The sequence below is a fragment of the Molothrus aeneus genome, chromosome 3, assembly GCF_037042795.1.
Source record: "Molothrus aeneus isolate 106 chromosome 3, BPBGC_Maene_1.0, whole genome shotgun sequence".
Taxonomy (NCBI): Eukaryota; Metazoa; Chordata; class Aves; order Passeriformes; family Icteridae; genus Molothrus; species Molothrus aeneus.
The window spans coordinates 31,847,729-31,865,061 of record NC_089648.1 but is presented as its reverse complement, the minus strand read 5'-3'; the positions used below and the strand labels follow the sequence as shown (position 1 = coordinate 31,865,061).

Sequence of the window (17,333 nt, the reverse complement as noted above, 5' to 3'; positions counted from 1 at the left end):
GTATTTGCAAACCTCTTCTTTGATTATATTAAACTAATATTAATCTAGTCAGAAGTCAAATATTTTGGCAAAACTCTAGAGGAGGAAACTCCAGGTATTGTACTCACTCAGAGAGCTGCAGTTGTAAAAAAATAATTCTACCTCCTTTATTCATGACCTTAAAAAACTTGGAGACTGGAGAGTATGGATTTGAGAACTAATGCTAAATATTCAAGAAGCATACTAGTGAGTTAGGCAACCAGTTTTTATCAGTAGGAGTTTTGAGATCCAGCAAATATTTTAAGGTGTAGAGTGGATTAATTTATGTATGATCTTAATCATGTTGCATGTTCATTTCTAAACCATCAGCCTCCCGTATTTCACACCCATTCATTCAGAAAGCACATGCTGAAGTAAATACTATTTTTTTACATTGCGGTATACATTAAAAAAACAGAATTACTATAGCTACAATTTTATCATGTGGTATCTCATGCATTAAGATATTAAATTGTTTTGATATTAGTGTTCAAAAATAGTATCCAAATTAATGTCAGTATATCTTCAGTGAGAACTAATAATTCAATGGGCACAAGTTCTTCAGATCACTGAAGCATATATTGAACTTCACAAGTAACTACACTTCCACTTAGTGAAGTATTTAGACATTTGCATAGATATTAACTTCAATGGGATTTATATATGCTTTTAAACTTAAACTTGCATATTTCAGTGAACTGATGAATGTGGATTGGATTATACCTTGTGAATAAGTGAAAATTCTGAGGATTTTGGACCTACAAATCTCTTCTGAGCTGCTAAATGCACTCAGTGGCACTCCATATCTCCGCAGGTTGCAGAATTAAGGAATAAAGAAGATTTGCCTTATAGCTGTCAGTTTGTGTGCTAAGAGACCTAGAGATTGCCTTAACAAATGTGTAATGTCTAAGACAGTCTGTGAAATACCAGTCTCACTGTTGCTAGGGATTAGGCTGAACAGTATCCTTGCTCAGGTAGATGAACTAACACAGGGTTTGTTTTCGTACTGATGCTGGAAATTACAATGGAATTACAAACGTGACAAGAATTTTTGGGTGATCTGGCATAAGGCCCTCTTTCACTCCTGCTAAGCTGTAAGTAATTTCCTTTGCTTTTCCTCACTTCCGGTTTTTATGAGTTGATAAATAGTGAACTTCTATTTATTGTTCTTCCCACTGTACAATCAATTTTTATTTCTGCTTGGATGGGAATTGTGCAGTCAGCCCTAAACTCCTGGCACAGGGAGATTTATAAGGGCAGAGCTGTTACAGACACAAAACTCGGCCCTGTTGCTCATCATCCTGACTGGGGGTAGGCACTGAGGTCTTGGGTCTGCACAGTGTCAGTCATCCCCAGGGGCCTGAGCTGTGCGTGACACAAAGATGGGCAAGTATGACTCCAAAAAGAGTCGTAGTATGTAAGGGACCTAGTTTAAAAATAAATATGGTAAATGTTTTGGGCAGCAACCAGAATAACTTACACTTAACTGAAATTACTTCAGAATGCATTAAATACCTTATTATATACCTAATAAATGTGCCTTTCATTTGAGGAGTCTCCAGGTAGCAAGATGCTATGATGTAGTTTAGCTGCTTAGCCCTGTGTATTTATTATATTTTGATAGACTGTCTTTAGATACTATCATGCTTTCTGGCTAAGTAGCCTAGCATCCTTTTATATTGCTTTTTAAGAGAGAAAATGCTGTCTGTAATATTATTTGTTGAGATTTTTATCATAAAGAATAGATGTGAAACAGAAAAGCTGTAATAACCACACTTGATCTGGGAGTATTATTGGGTTTAAATAAGTTCCATTGAGCTCTGATGTTTGAGACTAATAAAAACTTTCAGCTTTTTTGGTGTATTTTCTCTTACTACAGGATTTTTTTTATATGCAAAGTCTAAATATATATACACTCTAAAAGTTGTTCTGTCAACACACTTAAATATTAAATCACCATAATAATCAGTTATATATAATGCTTATGAAATAATTCCAAAGTGTATTCATAATTACTCTGTAGAGTACACAGCATTTTCATGAATGAAGTGAAAATAATTGCAAAAACATTGCCAGTAAAATTAATGATGACAAAGACTGAGAGAATAATAAACATTTCTGAGAACAGGTAGATAATAGAGAGTAACTGGAATTGCTGGTAAATTGAACCTATTGAAATATAATGTACCACCACTGCAAGGTTGTTCTGCATCTTAAAGGGGGATCTACAGCTATGATTTATTTCACCACATCTCAGACAGCTACAGGATAAATGTCATCATCTGATCTAGTTGCTCTAGACTTTCTTTATGGATAAAATGGAGAAGAATGAACACACTTTGACTGTTATTCATCTGACATATTTTAGAAGCCTGCTTTAGGATAATGCAAGTTGCACCAAGAGAGTGTTTCTTTGTCATAGAGAAGGGTGGCCCAAATACCTACATTTGAGCAAATGAATCTCAGCATGGGTGTCTGAACACCCACAAAAGAAATGGAAAAACATTATGTTTTCCTCTGGCAAGGAAATCTATAATCTTGAATCTATATAGCAAGGGAGTCCATAGGAAGAATGATGTCCATATTCTTCACTATAAAATTTTCTTCACGTTTATGAGATTGCCTGTGTATCATACAAAATACAGATGCAGTGATCTTTGAAAAGGCTGTTTAAAAATGTGTGTGTCTAAAACAAATCACAGAAATTAATAGCTGAAATGGGATTGCAGTGAAGGAGAATGGAGTATGACTCTGACAGAAATGGAATTACTATTTTCTGCTGTGCAGAATTGTGAACCTGGCAGATATTGGACTTGCAGTGGTAGAGGTTAAGAATTGTTTGTCTGATTGCTTCTCCTACCTTACAGTTTGGCTTAATTAAATCCAAGATGGACTTATCTTAGTCCTATTTAATTTTATTAAATTAAACTGACTTCTTTAAATAGACTCGCTGATCTTAACTTTTTCTTTATTGAAAGCATCTCATTTTAATAAATTTCTCACAGGTGTTTTTGATGTCACTTTTAAATTTCTGTGTAAATGTAGTAATGTTGTAACTAAATTGGGTAATGTTAAGGGAAGGTTATTCATACTGCCCCATGAAGGTGTTTGTCCTTTTGCACAACTTGAATGCAGGGTGTGGGAAGACCTTCATCTTGATCTCAATGCCTAAGTGGAGCACTTAAACTTGAATGGTGTGAAGAACTGCTAAATTTTCCAATAATTTAGAGTGTTACTAGCCTGTGCAGTTCTTATGCACTTCCAGACACCAGAGCCAGTAATCCATGAAGAGCTGGTATTGATTGTGTGAGGGAATGCATCCTGCCTAATACTGAGCAATGTACTTCACAGATTCAATATGGCATCCAGCTCTAATGTGTCTTATTTTACTCTGAGAATTCAAAAATAAAAAGTACAAATTCAATTTGTTCAGAAGTTGGAGCCCATCCCCTCCCAAGAGCCTAACAGGGAACACAGAATTGTTTTTGTCTGCAAATAGAGTACCTTTGGGATTGCCATGTGTCCCATCCCAGCCATGTGACAGAAAAAACAAGGCTTCTGGTGAGGACAACTTTATGTGGGTTGTAGAAGATAGATAAACTGGAATTTATTAATCTGGCATTATTTTTCATGGAGCAGGGCAAGGGAGCTCTTAAAACTTCAGAAATCCCTTGTAAATCTTGAATCACAACAGGGTGCTGATAATTTCATGTACTTGTAGTTCTTAATGAAGTACATTCACAAGACTGAAGGTGAGTGAATCCTCAGCTGAAACTGCAGGCTTCTATAAACCACAGCCCTCAGAATCTGAGAGATGAGAAGTTTGATTCTGGGTTTAAACTTTATCCAGAAAATGTTTCATAGGAGATGACCTCAGCTATTTTGAGGAAGCACTCAAGTGTGCTTTTCCTTTTGCTGTGCCTGTCGCTGCCTGCACCTGTGGTTGCCTGGCAGGCCCTCATGCCCTTTTTGCTCTGAAGAACTCATGGCAGAAATTTAGTATAGCTGCAATATCACAGCTTGTGTATCACATTTTCTCACTGACACTTTGCTTCATCTTTCTGAAAAGGAAACTTCAGATGTGCAGTGTCTTTACTCATTTAATGCTTTTTTGCTGTCTAGCATAAAACAATGAGTTACTGATTTTACTGGAAATAAACATGCAGTAGCTCCTGCACTTTAAAATAGAAGCAGAAATAGAAAATCATTATTTGTGCTTTCAGAGTACAATCTATCAGAGATCTGTTCTAAAATGTCATGCCTAATTTAAATATGTATGAGCTCCTCTGTTCTGTTCAGATGCACATCTGTAGTTGCTTAAATTTTTAGAAATTTTTAAAAATTAAGCAAATCATATGCAATGGGCAACAATTTCTATGAAATGGTTAGGTATTTGAGGTATCTACAGCTTTTAAGGTGTTAAAGTATTACAGTTCAGAAAACTTAAAAATAAGCTTCCACCAAAAAGAGAGAACAGGGTTATCTGCTGCTGTCACACAGGATTATTATTATTATTATAAATAGATTCTGTGTTCAGAAAAAATTATTATTATTTACTGTGATTTTTCAGTCTTGCAAAAATATCATATCCAATCATATTTCTTGTTAGACTCCAAATTTCTGTTTGAACTATGTTTTATATGTTTTTATTCTTTGTAAAACTGACATTTGCTGGTTACATTGCCCTCTTTTAATCAATTTGTATATTTAGAAGAGCAGATACTGGTCAGGGAAAACTTTAGTCCTTCTTTTTCACTTGTCTCAGGGCGGCCTGGGAGTCCAATGCCTCCTACAAAGCTTTGTTTATTTCTGCCTCTGTGGGACCGGATAGCTGAATTCTGAAAACAGGCACATAATGAAGATGCCATTGGGCATACTTCAAAAAGGAGGAGTGCTGGGAAGGAGAAAAAGAGGTATAGGGGTTATTTACCATTTGGATTTTCCAGTTGCCACTTCTCCCTTCTTTGAAGGGAGGTGAGGAGTGCTTCATGGTTTCCTTTCTGTGGACAATGTTGGGCTTGTTTCTCTACCTCCACCTATGATAAGGAGAAAGGTGAACTTTGTATAGAGGACCAAAAACCCATGTTTCATAACTATAGTGTAACCTAAATGTGAAAAGAGAGCTAGTCCTTAATAAATCTTTGTAGTGATCAGGAGAGTTTGGAGGTGCAGTGCATAACAGACAATCAGTGGTGGAGCTGTGGGAGCACTTTTGGGGAGAGGGCAATGGTGCTTAACATGTGCTCATTTTGGTAAGAGAAATATCTTCTCTCAGAGGACATGCTGTCCATGTGGGAATCTTTTAGCAATTGGGATTTTTAGTGCTGGGATCACAAAGAACAGTGATTGCTAACACTGTGTGTGAAAGAAGTGGTGCCTGAAATTAATAGGCAGGGAGCACTTTCAGGAGGTATAAGAAACAGATGAGTAACTGGGGGAAGAGGAGTGGTGTGAAGGAACAGGAAGGAAAGAGAGGCATTTATCTGTACTTCATAGCTCACACACTCCTTTCTAAGGACAGTTCCATTAAGGATGGAATGTGTTCAGGACACTCAAGTAGCAGAACAGATAGAGAAGTAATTTTTAGACAGAAATACTAGAAAATGGAAGAGGTGATTACTTTCAAATGCTTATTTCTGTGGTGTCTGATGTCTGTTCTTGTTTCAGGAGATGATGCTTTTATAATAAAACTTGCTATCACTTAAAGCTAGAACTGCAGATCATTTTATATTTGACCAGTCTTCAAACAGATTACAGTCCTCATCAGATACCCTCCGGTTTTCTTGTTTCTCTCTCTTTTGTTAATGACTAGTGACTAGATTATCTGGTCTAATTATTTTTTGGACCAAGAGAAAAATATTTTGTTGTTCTGAGAAGCAAACTCTTGTGTTTAGTGTCAGAGTTAGAAATAAGGAAAATAATTAGGCAGAATTTGCCAGCTCTTCCTTCTTTTTCAAAAGCCTTTTTTTTTTGTTCAGCTGGTGTTCTTTTCTATAAATGAAAAAAGTCCATCTTTATTGTTGGCAGCTCTGCACTCCTGGAGGTTTGACTGGGAACTTGTTCTCAAAAGAGATGTTTGAAAGGATGTTACTCCATAGAAAGCTGTATCTCTCATAGCTGTTATGACCATGCTCTTAGATTGAATTTAAAAAATCAGTATAACTTTTAATCATGTCAATTATTTTCATAATTCCAACTCCAAGGCAGCCTTGTAACTGGCTTAATCATATTGCATGGCCATGACTTTGAAGGTGTTTTCCAAGGGAGATAAACAACTTACCTGGAGAAAGCTTATTAGGCTGGAAGGCAGTGTTCCCAGTGACAACCTCTCCTTGTTGTTTTGCAGCCCCTGCTTGGCGGCCTGTTTGGAAACAGCCTCCATAGCTTGAACTAGAGCATTTAGGAAAGGACAGGACTTCTTTCATGTGTGGAAATCTGATCAAGAGCAGTAGAAGTGTAAAATGCCAAGCTAGTCATATCTTTCTTTGTTCTTATGTCAGCCAATCCCTAAAATGCCTCATCTTAAGAACACAGAAAACGTCTCATTGAAACCTGTAACTTAAATCTTTCCCAGAGCCAGGCATCCTGCCCAGATCCCTCCATCCTAAACTCTCATACAAAAAGGATAAAGACCATGAATTCAGAGAGGACTGGGGATTATTGGTCCAACAGACTGTCTCTATTCTCTACCTGGATATGAAGCCACTGTTGACTTAACTCTATGCACTAGAGTGAAGGTTGGAACCCCCAACCTTGCCCTGCTTTATGCTGCTAATTAAATGCCAGAAGACAACAGTAACTCAAAAAGCTGCACTAGACAGAGAAAGATTAATCCCGTCTGAGTGAACACTTTAGTCATTCATCCATCAGTCTTGCTATGTGCAAATTGAGCCCTAAGTCTTTGGCCTTGCTGCATAGTTGTTTTCCTTCTTTCACTTACAAATCTCTCTCAATTCCCATGCTTCTGAGATTTTAGTTGCTAAGCTTACAACATGTTAGAGAAACACTCTGAATGATACTTGGGCTAGTGAGAAAAGAGAATTTAAAACACTTTTTCTGGTTTGGTACCTCCTTAAATGGAAGATTTCATAGATGTCATTATTAGTATCTTATAGTCTGAATTTATTTTTTTAGATCAGTCAATGAGCAGCACTTGATCCATGAAGGCATTTTAAAGAGATTGTTTCAGGTTAACCAGCTGTGTTCAGAACTACATGTAGTCCCACAAAAATTAGTAGAGGTTACATTGGCAGTAGGAGATTCAGTGTCCACCTGCTGCAAAGCTAGCGGAGGGCTGGGCAGCTTCGTTCACTGTGTTGATAAAATTTCTGTGGTATGAGCAGGTTTGTCCTAAGATTCACCTTATCCCTTCTGGTGGCAAATTCAGATCTGCACAAAATTATTTCCAGGTGATCATTTTGTTCAGAGAACTGATTGTAAGGGAAGTTTATGTTCAGAATGCAGTGGGGTCAGGCTGCCCTCCTTGTAAGGCCCTACAGGAAGGTAGGGCAGCTGAGAACAACCTTGATTAAATCTTGATTTAATGATCCCTGCAATCCACAGAGGTCTGCTGTTTCATGAAGCAGATGGAAAGACAAAACTGCAAATTGAATGTGAAACTGAGTGCTGATTCTCACTGTAAATTTTTTCTGAATTTATGGCAAATGGGGAGCAGTGGAATAAGAAAATGATGCAATTCTAAGCATTACAGATGGGCTTTTCAGTGGAGGTGCTTCTGTGATTCCTGGTGAGCATCTCTTGGTTACAAAGTGCTTGGTAAGATTTTAACACACTTTCTCTGTTCCTCTGCAGACCTCTACCCTGCTGAAGACTGATCTTTTTAGAACTGAATTTAAAACATTCCTGCAAGACTTTGCACTTAAAAAACCCTCTTATTCAAAGTAGCAGGGCATTTTATAAGGAGAGAGCAGTAATGAACTGCAGTGTATTACAGGCCCAAGTTTTAAAGGTATTTTAGTTCTTTAGCAATGGAAATGGAAGAACTAGATGCTTTTGGAAATCCCACAAGATGCTTAACTGTGTCTGTAGATGCTTTAATGCATTTGTTCCAAGTGGTTTGCCTAAGGTTCAGTTAGTCACCGCTAGAGAGCTGAAATGGGAAACTTTCTCTTTACTGCTGTAGCCATTAATCTTTTCTTTTCTTTATGAGAAAGTGATAGGAAAATGTAGCTGTTTGTAGCATCCAATGGAGTAGGGGAGAAATAGTAATGATTTAAATGGTAATTCAGCTTTTTTCTGAGTTGTACACTTCTCCTGGAACCTCATGTTTATAACTGTAATGGATGAAGCTAAACTCCCACTGTTTGTCTCTATAATCACCATGTGGTTAAGCAAAATTACTTGCTAAATTCTTTCTACAGTGTACTTAAGGGAAGTCTTAGGTAGCAGGTCTTTGAAAGAATTTGATCTCCTCAATGCATTTTGATAGTAAAAAAAGGCTATTAATTTTTTTCTTCTGGTTGATCATAGTTCTTGTTGCAAACTTAATATCTGATTTGAGTGTTTAATGTTTCCAAGTCTGCATTCATTTTTCTCTATATCATCTCATTTGCTTACAAAACAGGGTGAGTATGAATTCCAGATGAAATGGGGTTTTTGTGTTTATAGAAAACAGCAATACAGTTTCTACAAGTAGCTTTTAACAGTTAAATCCTTTAACCCTGTTTTTTCATCATTACTGCATATTGTCATTTTACTGGTTTTCTCATTATATGCATTTGTTTCCATTATCCAGGATGCTGAGAAACTAGATGGTGAAGAGCATGCCTGGAAAGAAGTCAAAGATGCTGTAAATGAAGTGAGATACCCAAAATCAAAAGAAGGTATCCTTTCAGTGACAGGCTATAGTCTGTCATTCAGTTGTGAAAAGATCCCATTAGTACGCAGTTCATCTCTTCAGATTAGTTTCCTAACATTTTTATTGTCCTATTCCTAACATCTTTTAATTGTAATGTTTTTGAATTCATTTGATGTGTAAAATGTGTAAAATTCTTAATTGTATTAATAATGGAGTCTCTCATTACTTGGAATGGAACTGCTTCATGGCAGGGATAGTAACTACCAAGGACATGAAGGGTTATTTTGGCTCCTATTTGGATTTCTGCTATCACAGCCCACTATTTCATTTAAAATCCACTTCTAAATGAAAGAAGGCTTAATTTGGGCAAAGTTAAATTCTTTGTTCTGTTACTCTCAGTGTGAATGTTTACAGGTTCTCATTCTTTGCACAGCAATGACAATAACAAGGAAATAATCACAGACAGGTTCACAGCAGACATTATAGCATCATTATAATAAGATATAATAATATATAATAATAATTGGTAATTAAGCAAATTGAATGAAATGATCTTGCACTAATAAACAGAACTGCGGTCTAATGGCTGTCATGTAGATATTCCATCCAATTAAAGAAATTAGTGAACAGCAGCAACCAAGAAAAGATGAGCAGAAGAGAGGTGGAGATTTTTCCTAGACTACTATGGGTTTATTCATCTCTTTCTTATCTTGGTCTATTTAGTGGAACTTCCCTGACTGGGAATTTGGCCTCTTGTGGCAAGATGCCTTACCACTTTCAGAAACGCGGGCTTTCTCTCAAACTAGAAAGAATTTAATCTTCCAGTACTCCTTTTTGGCAGCACGAAAAACAAGTTTGCATAGTGATATTCCAGGCTGGAAACAAGTGATCACAATTTATACAGTAACAAAAACCCCAATGCATTACACTGAGTTTGTTTCTTTCTAATCCAGAGAGATTAATTTTTTTAGCAAAGGGGAAACAATCATCCACCTTGTTTTAATCTCACATAGTTTCTAGTTTGTTTTAAATTCCTCTGTAGTCCCTGGATTGAAACAGAACTGAAATAGTTCTTCAGGGCCCACATTTCAACCTGCATGTTAAATTATAGATATGCAACCCAAAGGTGCAACAGTTCTTAAACTATGCAGTCATACCAGAATACTGGTCCTATTTAATGTTCCTGTATTAAATTGCAGGAGAAATTGCATTAATGTATTTTGCGAGTGTCTTTAATTAAGATTACTGATTTAACTGATAGTTAAAATTAATCAAACACATGGTAATAAAGGCATCAGGACTGGCTGGAAAAATCTATTCTTGTTGTCTGTTCAGTTTCTGTTCTCAGTCATGCACTATTTGAAATGTGTCATCTTTCCTTCCACTGCACCACAATAGCAGTGTGAACCGACATGCAGTGGCAAGTGCAGTATTGAAGAGGGAACTTGACTTTTATTCATTTGCCAATAATGATTAGAAAATCTTCCTGGCAGACTGACGCACATAGTTATTAGCTCCTGCAAATATCATTTTTTAAACTAATTAAACCAACACTTTCTGCAGTTGAGAAAGTTGGTGACTCTCACACTCGGACCTACTGACTGTAACTGATGTGGTGTTGAAATGCTAAACTTACAGTTAGAGCTGCTTGGGGCAGTCCTCCTCTGCTCGTGGGCTGATGCAGGACATGCAGCTCTTTGGTATTGTTGCAGCTGATGGCAGGTTTTCTAGTTTGCAATTTTACTTGCCTGAAAATTTGGTCCCAAGAGGTTTTGTTGTATAGCACATCTACTATCAGATGCTGGTGAGTGCACAAAGAGAAGTAAAAGCAGACATACTGTGCATCAGCTAAAATGGTAATCTTTCAAGAATGTCAGTGGTTTGCACTTTCTACAAAAATTGTATCAAGTGGAAATAACATCCCTCATTCTTCTGGTTTTTGTCCTTAATCAGTTGTAAAGAATACATGGATGTTTGCCAAAGATATAAAGGTTAAGGTGCAATTTTATAATAACACATTCCTTCCCTTATATGGCTCTTTCAATCCAAGGGCATGAGAGCAATTCACAAATAATTAGTTTAGCCTTGTAACAACCATGCTATAAATCCTGGCCCATGGTGGTCACATTGTTAAATTTAAGTATGTAAATATTCCCATGTTCAAGATGGACTAGTTACTTCATCACAGGTTTATCATTGTACACTTTAAATTCATTGCTGGATTAGTGTGAATAGTACTTGCAATAATTTGTGAAGATAACTGCTGGACTTCCTTGAGCTCATTCTGTGGAAAGGGCTATAATACAATCAATGTTATCACTTCTCTTGCTGCAAGTCTAATTTTTTCTTTATTTAATTTCCTCTTACTTGTGTGAGTAGTATCTTTTTAGTGTTAAGACTGCTTGCATTCTGGGACTCCCATGGGTACAATCACAGGTGGAAATACTCATTTGAAAACTGCAAGTTTTGGGATTCAGATAAGGTGTGGTCAGAGAGAAAAGAATCCAGTCCTCAGAGAAGTCAAATCAGTGTAGATTGTAATGGAAAAAGTGATTTGTGCTAAGGAATATCCAAATCAAGTGAGTGCAAGGTTATCTTTCCTCACAATAGGAGGAGGTTGGTATTCCAACCTCACAAAAAACCTTTCTTGTAACATTGGAGGTGAAAATCTCCTTTACTGCTAAGATCATTAGTACTGAACTACAGTCAGACATCAAAACTGCGATTCTTTTCTTTCTCATGCATGAAACGTGCAGCTGTACATGAAAAGAAAAATCACAATGCTCTTCATGAATGTTTCAAGGAGAAAATTAATTCATGTCAAGAAAAGGTTCTAATTTCATGAGAATTCTAAAAAAATAATAATAAATATGCAGCACAAAAGAGTGAGTCATTATATATATATATATATATATATATATATATATATATATATATATATATATATAATTATTTTTTAAAATTCTTTTTTTAGCTGCTGGGACTTTTTAAAAGACACTTCCATGGACTCTTGCCCTTGCCTTTAATAACTGGAGTATCTTAAGTAAATAATGTTTCAGTACCAAAATAAAAGTTATTTGAATTTTTGTAATGTATTAAAATATCCTTGCAATTTTTCATCTTTCTTTTACCATTTATTGCTAAAATACTGCCTTCTATAGAGATTGTTTTGCTACATGTAAACAAAGCACAGTTACCTAAGCTGCCACTTCAGCGTTTAAGTATGTTTTCAAGAATTGTAGCAGAGTCTGGAATGATGACAGCTTTTCTATTTTAATGCTTTGAGGCTCTTACTCCTTGCTAAACAGCATTTAGAAGTTGTATTTTCGTCTGATTAAATAAATTTCTTTAACTAAGGCCAATGACAGAGTGGAAGCATGTTCTGGCAAGGTGCCAGAATCTCTTGAGGAGCCACAAGGGTCATCTCCCAGATACAAATATCTACCAGCTGAAAATGCTTGACTGTGCCATGGATGCCTGTATTAACCTTGAATCCTGGGAAGAAGCATTGTATTATGGCAGCAGGACTCTGGAACCATACAGGTAAGGGATGTAATTGGTTCAGCTGGTTCCAAAGATAGGGGAGAGCTGGTTGTCTCATTAAAAGTGAAGACTGTGCTTCACCTAGATACTTCTTACTGTTTTTATTTCTTGTGTGTATCTTGCATTGCTTTCTAGGTTAGTGAATGAGGCAGGATGCTCATTCTGCTTTCACAGTCAGGCTGAAAGCAAATAAAAGGATAACAGGAACTATAATAATAATAACTTATTATTATCTCCTTGCTTTTTCATGTGTTCAGATGCTGTCCCATCCCTGATCAGAAACTGACTTTCTGTTTCAGGCTCCATTGATATGAGCATATCAGTGTTTTATGCTGAGACAGGGCAAAAGTGAGGGACAGGTGGCTGGTTGAAATAATGTGTATTCTCTGTATACTCCATATATAGATTTTACAGAAAGAATAAAAAAAGTCTTGAAAAATGAAATTTCAGCTGGAAATTAAAAAGCTCCTGGTCTTTATTCTGGAGAGAGATCAAGGTGGTGAAGTACTTGCTTTTCTTCTCTCCTGATCAGTACTTGTTCCTGTGCAATGTGATGGGAGAGTTTCTGAGGCTGATGGTCTTTTGTTGATAAGGATAGTCTAGGAGTTCATACATAATGTGATAACATTGAAATTGATTGGAGCCCGGAGTTGTAATGCAGCTTTGGTTATCTAGTACAGAAAGGGCAGGTGCTTCTGCTTTGGTCCGTGTGCTAAAAGCTTTACAAGACTCACATCTTTGGGTTCTGAATAGTTGCATTGTTTGTAACTAAATGTAAGCCTGTGCTGAGTGTCCAGGTACTATGTCATTCACACATGAATGTTCATCCTCAGGAAGGTATTTTTTACAGCATCCATTTCTTCTCTGCTGGTGCACCATGTGATGTTGCAATACACTGTGTGATGCTGACAAGCATGAGGGGTGTGCTAGCGCTGAACAATATGCTCTGCTGTGAATATGAACATTTCAGATATTACATATTTCCCTTAATCAAATGGAGATGCCATCAGCATTCAGCATTTTGCTGAGGAAATCCCACATGGCAGCCTGTTTCTGAATAAAACTCAGGGCTTCACTTGAGGAACACAGTGTTTCAGAGCTTTCACTAAAAAGTGATCATTGATAAACCTTCATAGGCTGTGGTGCATCACATCTGTGGAGTAGCTCTGTGTTCATAATGACTATTCATTTTCACAGAGGAGGACATGAGAGCCTAAAAATTTTCACATTTCTTCAGGGTGAAATTCATGTTGTGCATGTCCCACTTAACCTTTTACACAGGGCTTATGCAGCACTGCAGCAGTACATGCTTTCTGCCAGTGTTCTACCTTGTGACACACTTCAGATGAACAGAGTATTCTGCATCTTTAAATGTTTCCCTATTAAATAAAAAAAAAACCAAACCTCAGTTGTTTTGGGTTGGTTTTTTTTATAAGTTGTTAATTCAGTTCTCCACAACTGAAAACTGAGCATTTATTTTCTGCAGACATTTCTGAGAGCAGAGATTACAGTGAGACCAAGTGCAGTCTTAGCAGATAATTTAATAAAGCTTTCTCTGTTTTGCTTGCTGAAGTGTACCATAGTTTTCAAGCTGTTTCATGCAGCAGTTTGGAGATGAAGGATTTGACTGTGCATCCAATTAGCATCTCTTAAGGTAATAATTATTTACATGAGTTACTTGACCTTTTTTGCACCTTGGAGAGCTTATTGTTATTCTCTCCTCACCCAAAAGCATTATTTAAGAGAGATTTTCAGTTATTTCTTTTTCTTTTTACCTTCAAGTCATCACTACAAGGTTTGACACACCTGAAACAAAGTCCTTAGTTTCTCATTACAACAAATTGTGCCCTAAGCAGCAGGAGAGCAAATCCTAGGAAATCCTTTGGGATACATTGAATTTCTCCTGTTGAATCAATCTACTGCTTGGCTGCTCCTGCAGTTCCATTATCGCTACCTATTTTCCTTTCCTCAGCTCTGGAAAAAGTATTCATACAGATCTCCACAGGGAATCACCTGAGAATTCACGCAGTCCATATAAATAGGAAATCATTGTTACAACTTTAAAGGCTCTGGAGACTTGGTCAGAACCAGTTTTAATTTCAGGTAATGTGTTTATTGTGCATTTTCCATTTTTTTAGCAGCAGGATTAATTTTCAGTGCTGTGTGACACATTGTATCATAATGTATGTTTTCATTATGATGCTTGCTGACTTTTTCAGAATCATCCACTTCATGTAAGTGGCAGAGATAGATTGTACTACATAAAACTGATTTGTCATGCTGGATACCAAGCCCAGTGTTTTAGGTAGCAATAATAACCTATAAGGAGCATTGTTCAGGACCCCTGATATGGTTTAGCAAAAAGAAAGGAAGAGGTAGTGTCTGCCAAGACTAAAAGCTGCCTTCTCCTTTTGTGCTGAACTGTAGCCATCCATTTTTTGTGAAAACCTACAACATGTACTTTCACTGAATAGCCTAAGCCAAGTGTATCTACATGGCTTTCCTAGAAAATGCCACATTACTAGCCTGTCTGTCCAAGAGCCTTAACCAAAGCTAAGACATTTGCCTAAGTGAAAGCTGCCCCATGTCATAGTCAGCACTCAGCAGCTTGCAAAAATAAACTTCCTTTCAAAAATCCTCATGAGCCTTAACCACAGAATAACAGAGTATCAGCAAGAGGTGTTACATGGGTTTGTCATGTCTCAGTTAGCACATTCACACTCTGCTCTGACTGCTGCTCGTGAAGGATCAGATTCAGAGATACTGAGAAAGACAGATTTCCCTTAGGTTACCTTAGAGGAAGGACCCAGCATTTAGCCCTTAAATTACTGACAAGGCACATATGTTCTGGGGATTAGGTTTGGGGTATATTTTCCCCTTGTCTCAAGTATTCAGTGCTTTACACTGCTGCCAGAGAGTGGAAAAACGCATCTGTTATAAAACTCAGCTAGATGCCCTCAGCTATTGTGACAAGGGTAAGAGGAGGAAAAGAAGTAACTATGTGACACCACAGGCCTGCTGGGCTTACCTGCTGGATAACACCATGTCACCTCTTTGGGCTCATGGCACATGAGGTTGGTGAGATTCTGATACAGAGACAACAAAAATGTTCATCATTTCTGCTCTGCCCTTCATATAATCCCCTGCTGAATTTCAAGCTAATGTAGAAATCCCACTGGTTTTCAGATGGGTTGTTTTAATTGAAAACCCTTCATCTCCAGTGCTGCAGCATTAGAAGTAACTGGAGGGTTCAATATAACAAGAGAAAATTCCTTCTTTTTATCCCCTGCAGAAGTGCTGTGCAGAAGTGCTGCTCTGGCTCCTCACCCAGCAGCCTTGCACGTCCTTCCCCCTCCAGCCCCCTCCACTGAGTCAGCACAAATGCAGGGCTTGTGCAATGTGCCTGCCCTGCTTCTGCAGTGGGAGGGAGCTGGGTAGGTGCAAGCACCCCATATTTGTGTTATCTCTGCATCATTTGTCTGCCCTTCTACCTCCTCCTATTCTCCATCCCTTCCAGTAATATTTTGTAGTACCCCATTACTTCACCTTTTGTCAGTGACTGAGTTCATTTAGGGAACAGGGAAAGCAATCCCAGTGAGTGCTATTTTGGATTGCTCTGCAAAGGGCTAGGTTTAAGAGCAGTGGCTGGTGTGTTCTTGTCTTTCTCTGGGAACATGGTTGAATTTTCATTGGGTTAATGAAATACCAGCCAGGAATTTTTGATTTAGAATTCTAATTCAATATATATGATGGTCTATATTTTCTAAGTATGTGAACTTCAATCAAAAGGCAGATTAAAAATTGGTGGTTGCTATAGTATCCCTTTCTTGAATCATGATCTTGTAAAAAAGCCAAAAGAAGCTATAGAACTTAACATTATTGGAACAAACTCTAAACCTATTTTCTCTTCTTCAAGAAGGATTTCCAATAAAGAATCTGACTTTCTTTTTGTCTGATTCCCCCCCCCCTTTTTGAATGCATTTAGAAAAAAAAAATCCTTTTTTTTACAGCTATGTGTTTTGCAATACACGTGTGATATATGAAATGACTGGAAATCATTCTTTTTTAACAAGTATCTTTGGTTCTTTAGTGAGCTCAACCGACTTCTGTGTACTGGCTAGTTCTGAGGCACTTGAATTGGTGTTTACATTGAAAGCTAGAGAACCGAAAAATATCCCCAAAACTGCACTGCAGTGATAACCAGGGCCACTGGGGGATGCTCCTGCTTAAGGGTTACAGCCCGGATCCGTCGCCAGTCGGCACCCTGGTTATGGAAGGTCCCCCGGGGCTTCGAGCGTGGCTGCCGGGTTTCTGAACCTAGAGACAGCACTAATTCCGTGACCAAAGTTCAATGTCTTAATCATAAACCATCAGTTGTAAACATAAATCTTACCTCTGGGATCACCCGAGAGGGAGAGAAAAATGTCAAGGTGGAGAAAGCAGTTCAAAGGAATAATGAAACAAAGAACAGAAAGAACTAAATCTTCCTTATTCACTTTGCTGGGGGTTTTAGAAAATGCCCATGGCATTTAATGTTTAGAGCAAAATGTGTTAAAAGAAGAGGAAAACCCAGTATAAATAAGAGAGTGTATTGTCTCTGGTTAATAATAGGTAATTCTTCCAAAAGACAGATGTTTGTAGCAATATTTACACCATTTTTGGCTTCAGTGTACCTATTTTGTCCATACACAGGGATAATGCTTGTCACTGGGCTGATATGTTTGAGAATCCATTAAAACACTTCAGCAGACCACTTCTGTCTTTCATTTCTCCCGACTTCCTGCCCTCCACTCCCAACAACCTTCTCCAAAAAATGAAAAAGAGAGGTTTTACACCTGAAGTCTGGTGCCTAAGTTACCTATGACCTGATCCATCCCTTTCCCATATAGGAAATGGATTTTCTGTTTTGCTGGTTGCTTGCTGTGTATGTCTGCAGAGCATCATCACCTTCAAT

The 17,333-nt window shown here is 37.6% G+C and overlaps 1 protein-coding gene across 1 annotated transcript in view; it reads left to right on the top strand.

The window, feature by feature from the left end:
* Positions 1-17,333, top strand: part of SMYD3 (SET and MYND domain containing 3) — a 380,717-nt gene that overhangs the window by 323,054 nt on the left and 40,330 nt on the right. The window contains exons 9-10 of the mRNA XM_066547884.1: positions 8,774-8,861; positions 12,205-12,379. Coding sequence (XP_066403981.1) covers positions 8,774-8,861; positions 12,205-12,379 — 263 coding nt within the window. The remainder of the gene's footprint in view (positions 1-8,773; positions 8,862-12,204; positions 12,380-17,333) is intronic.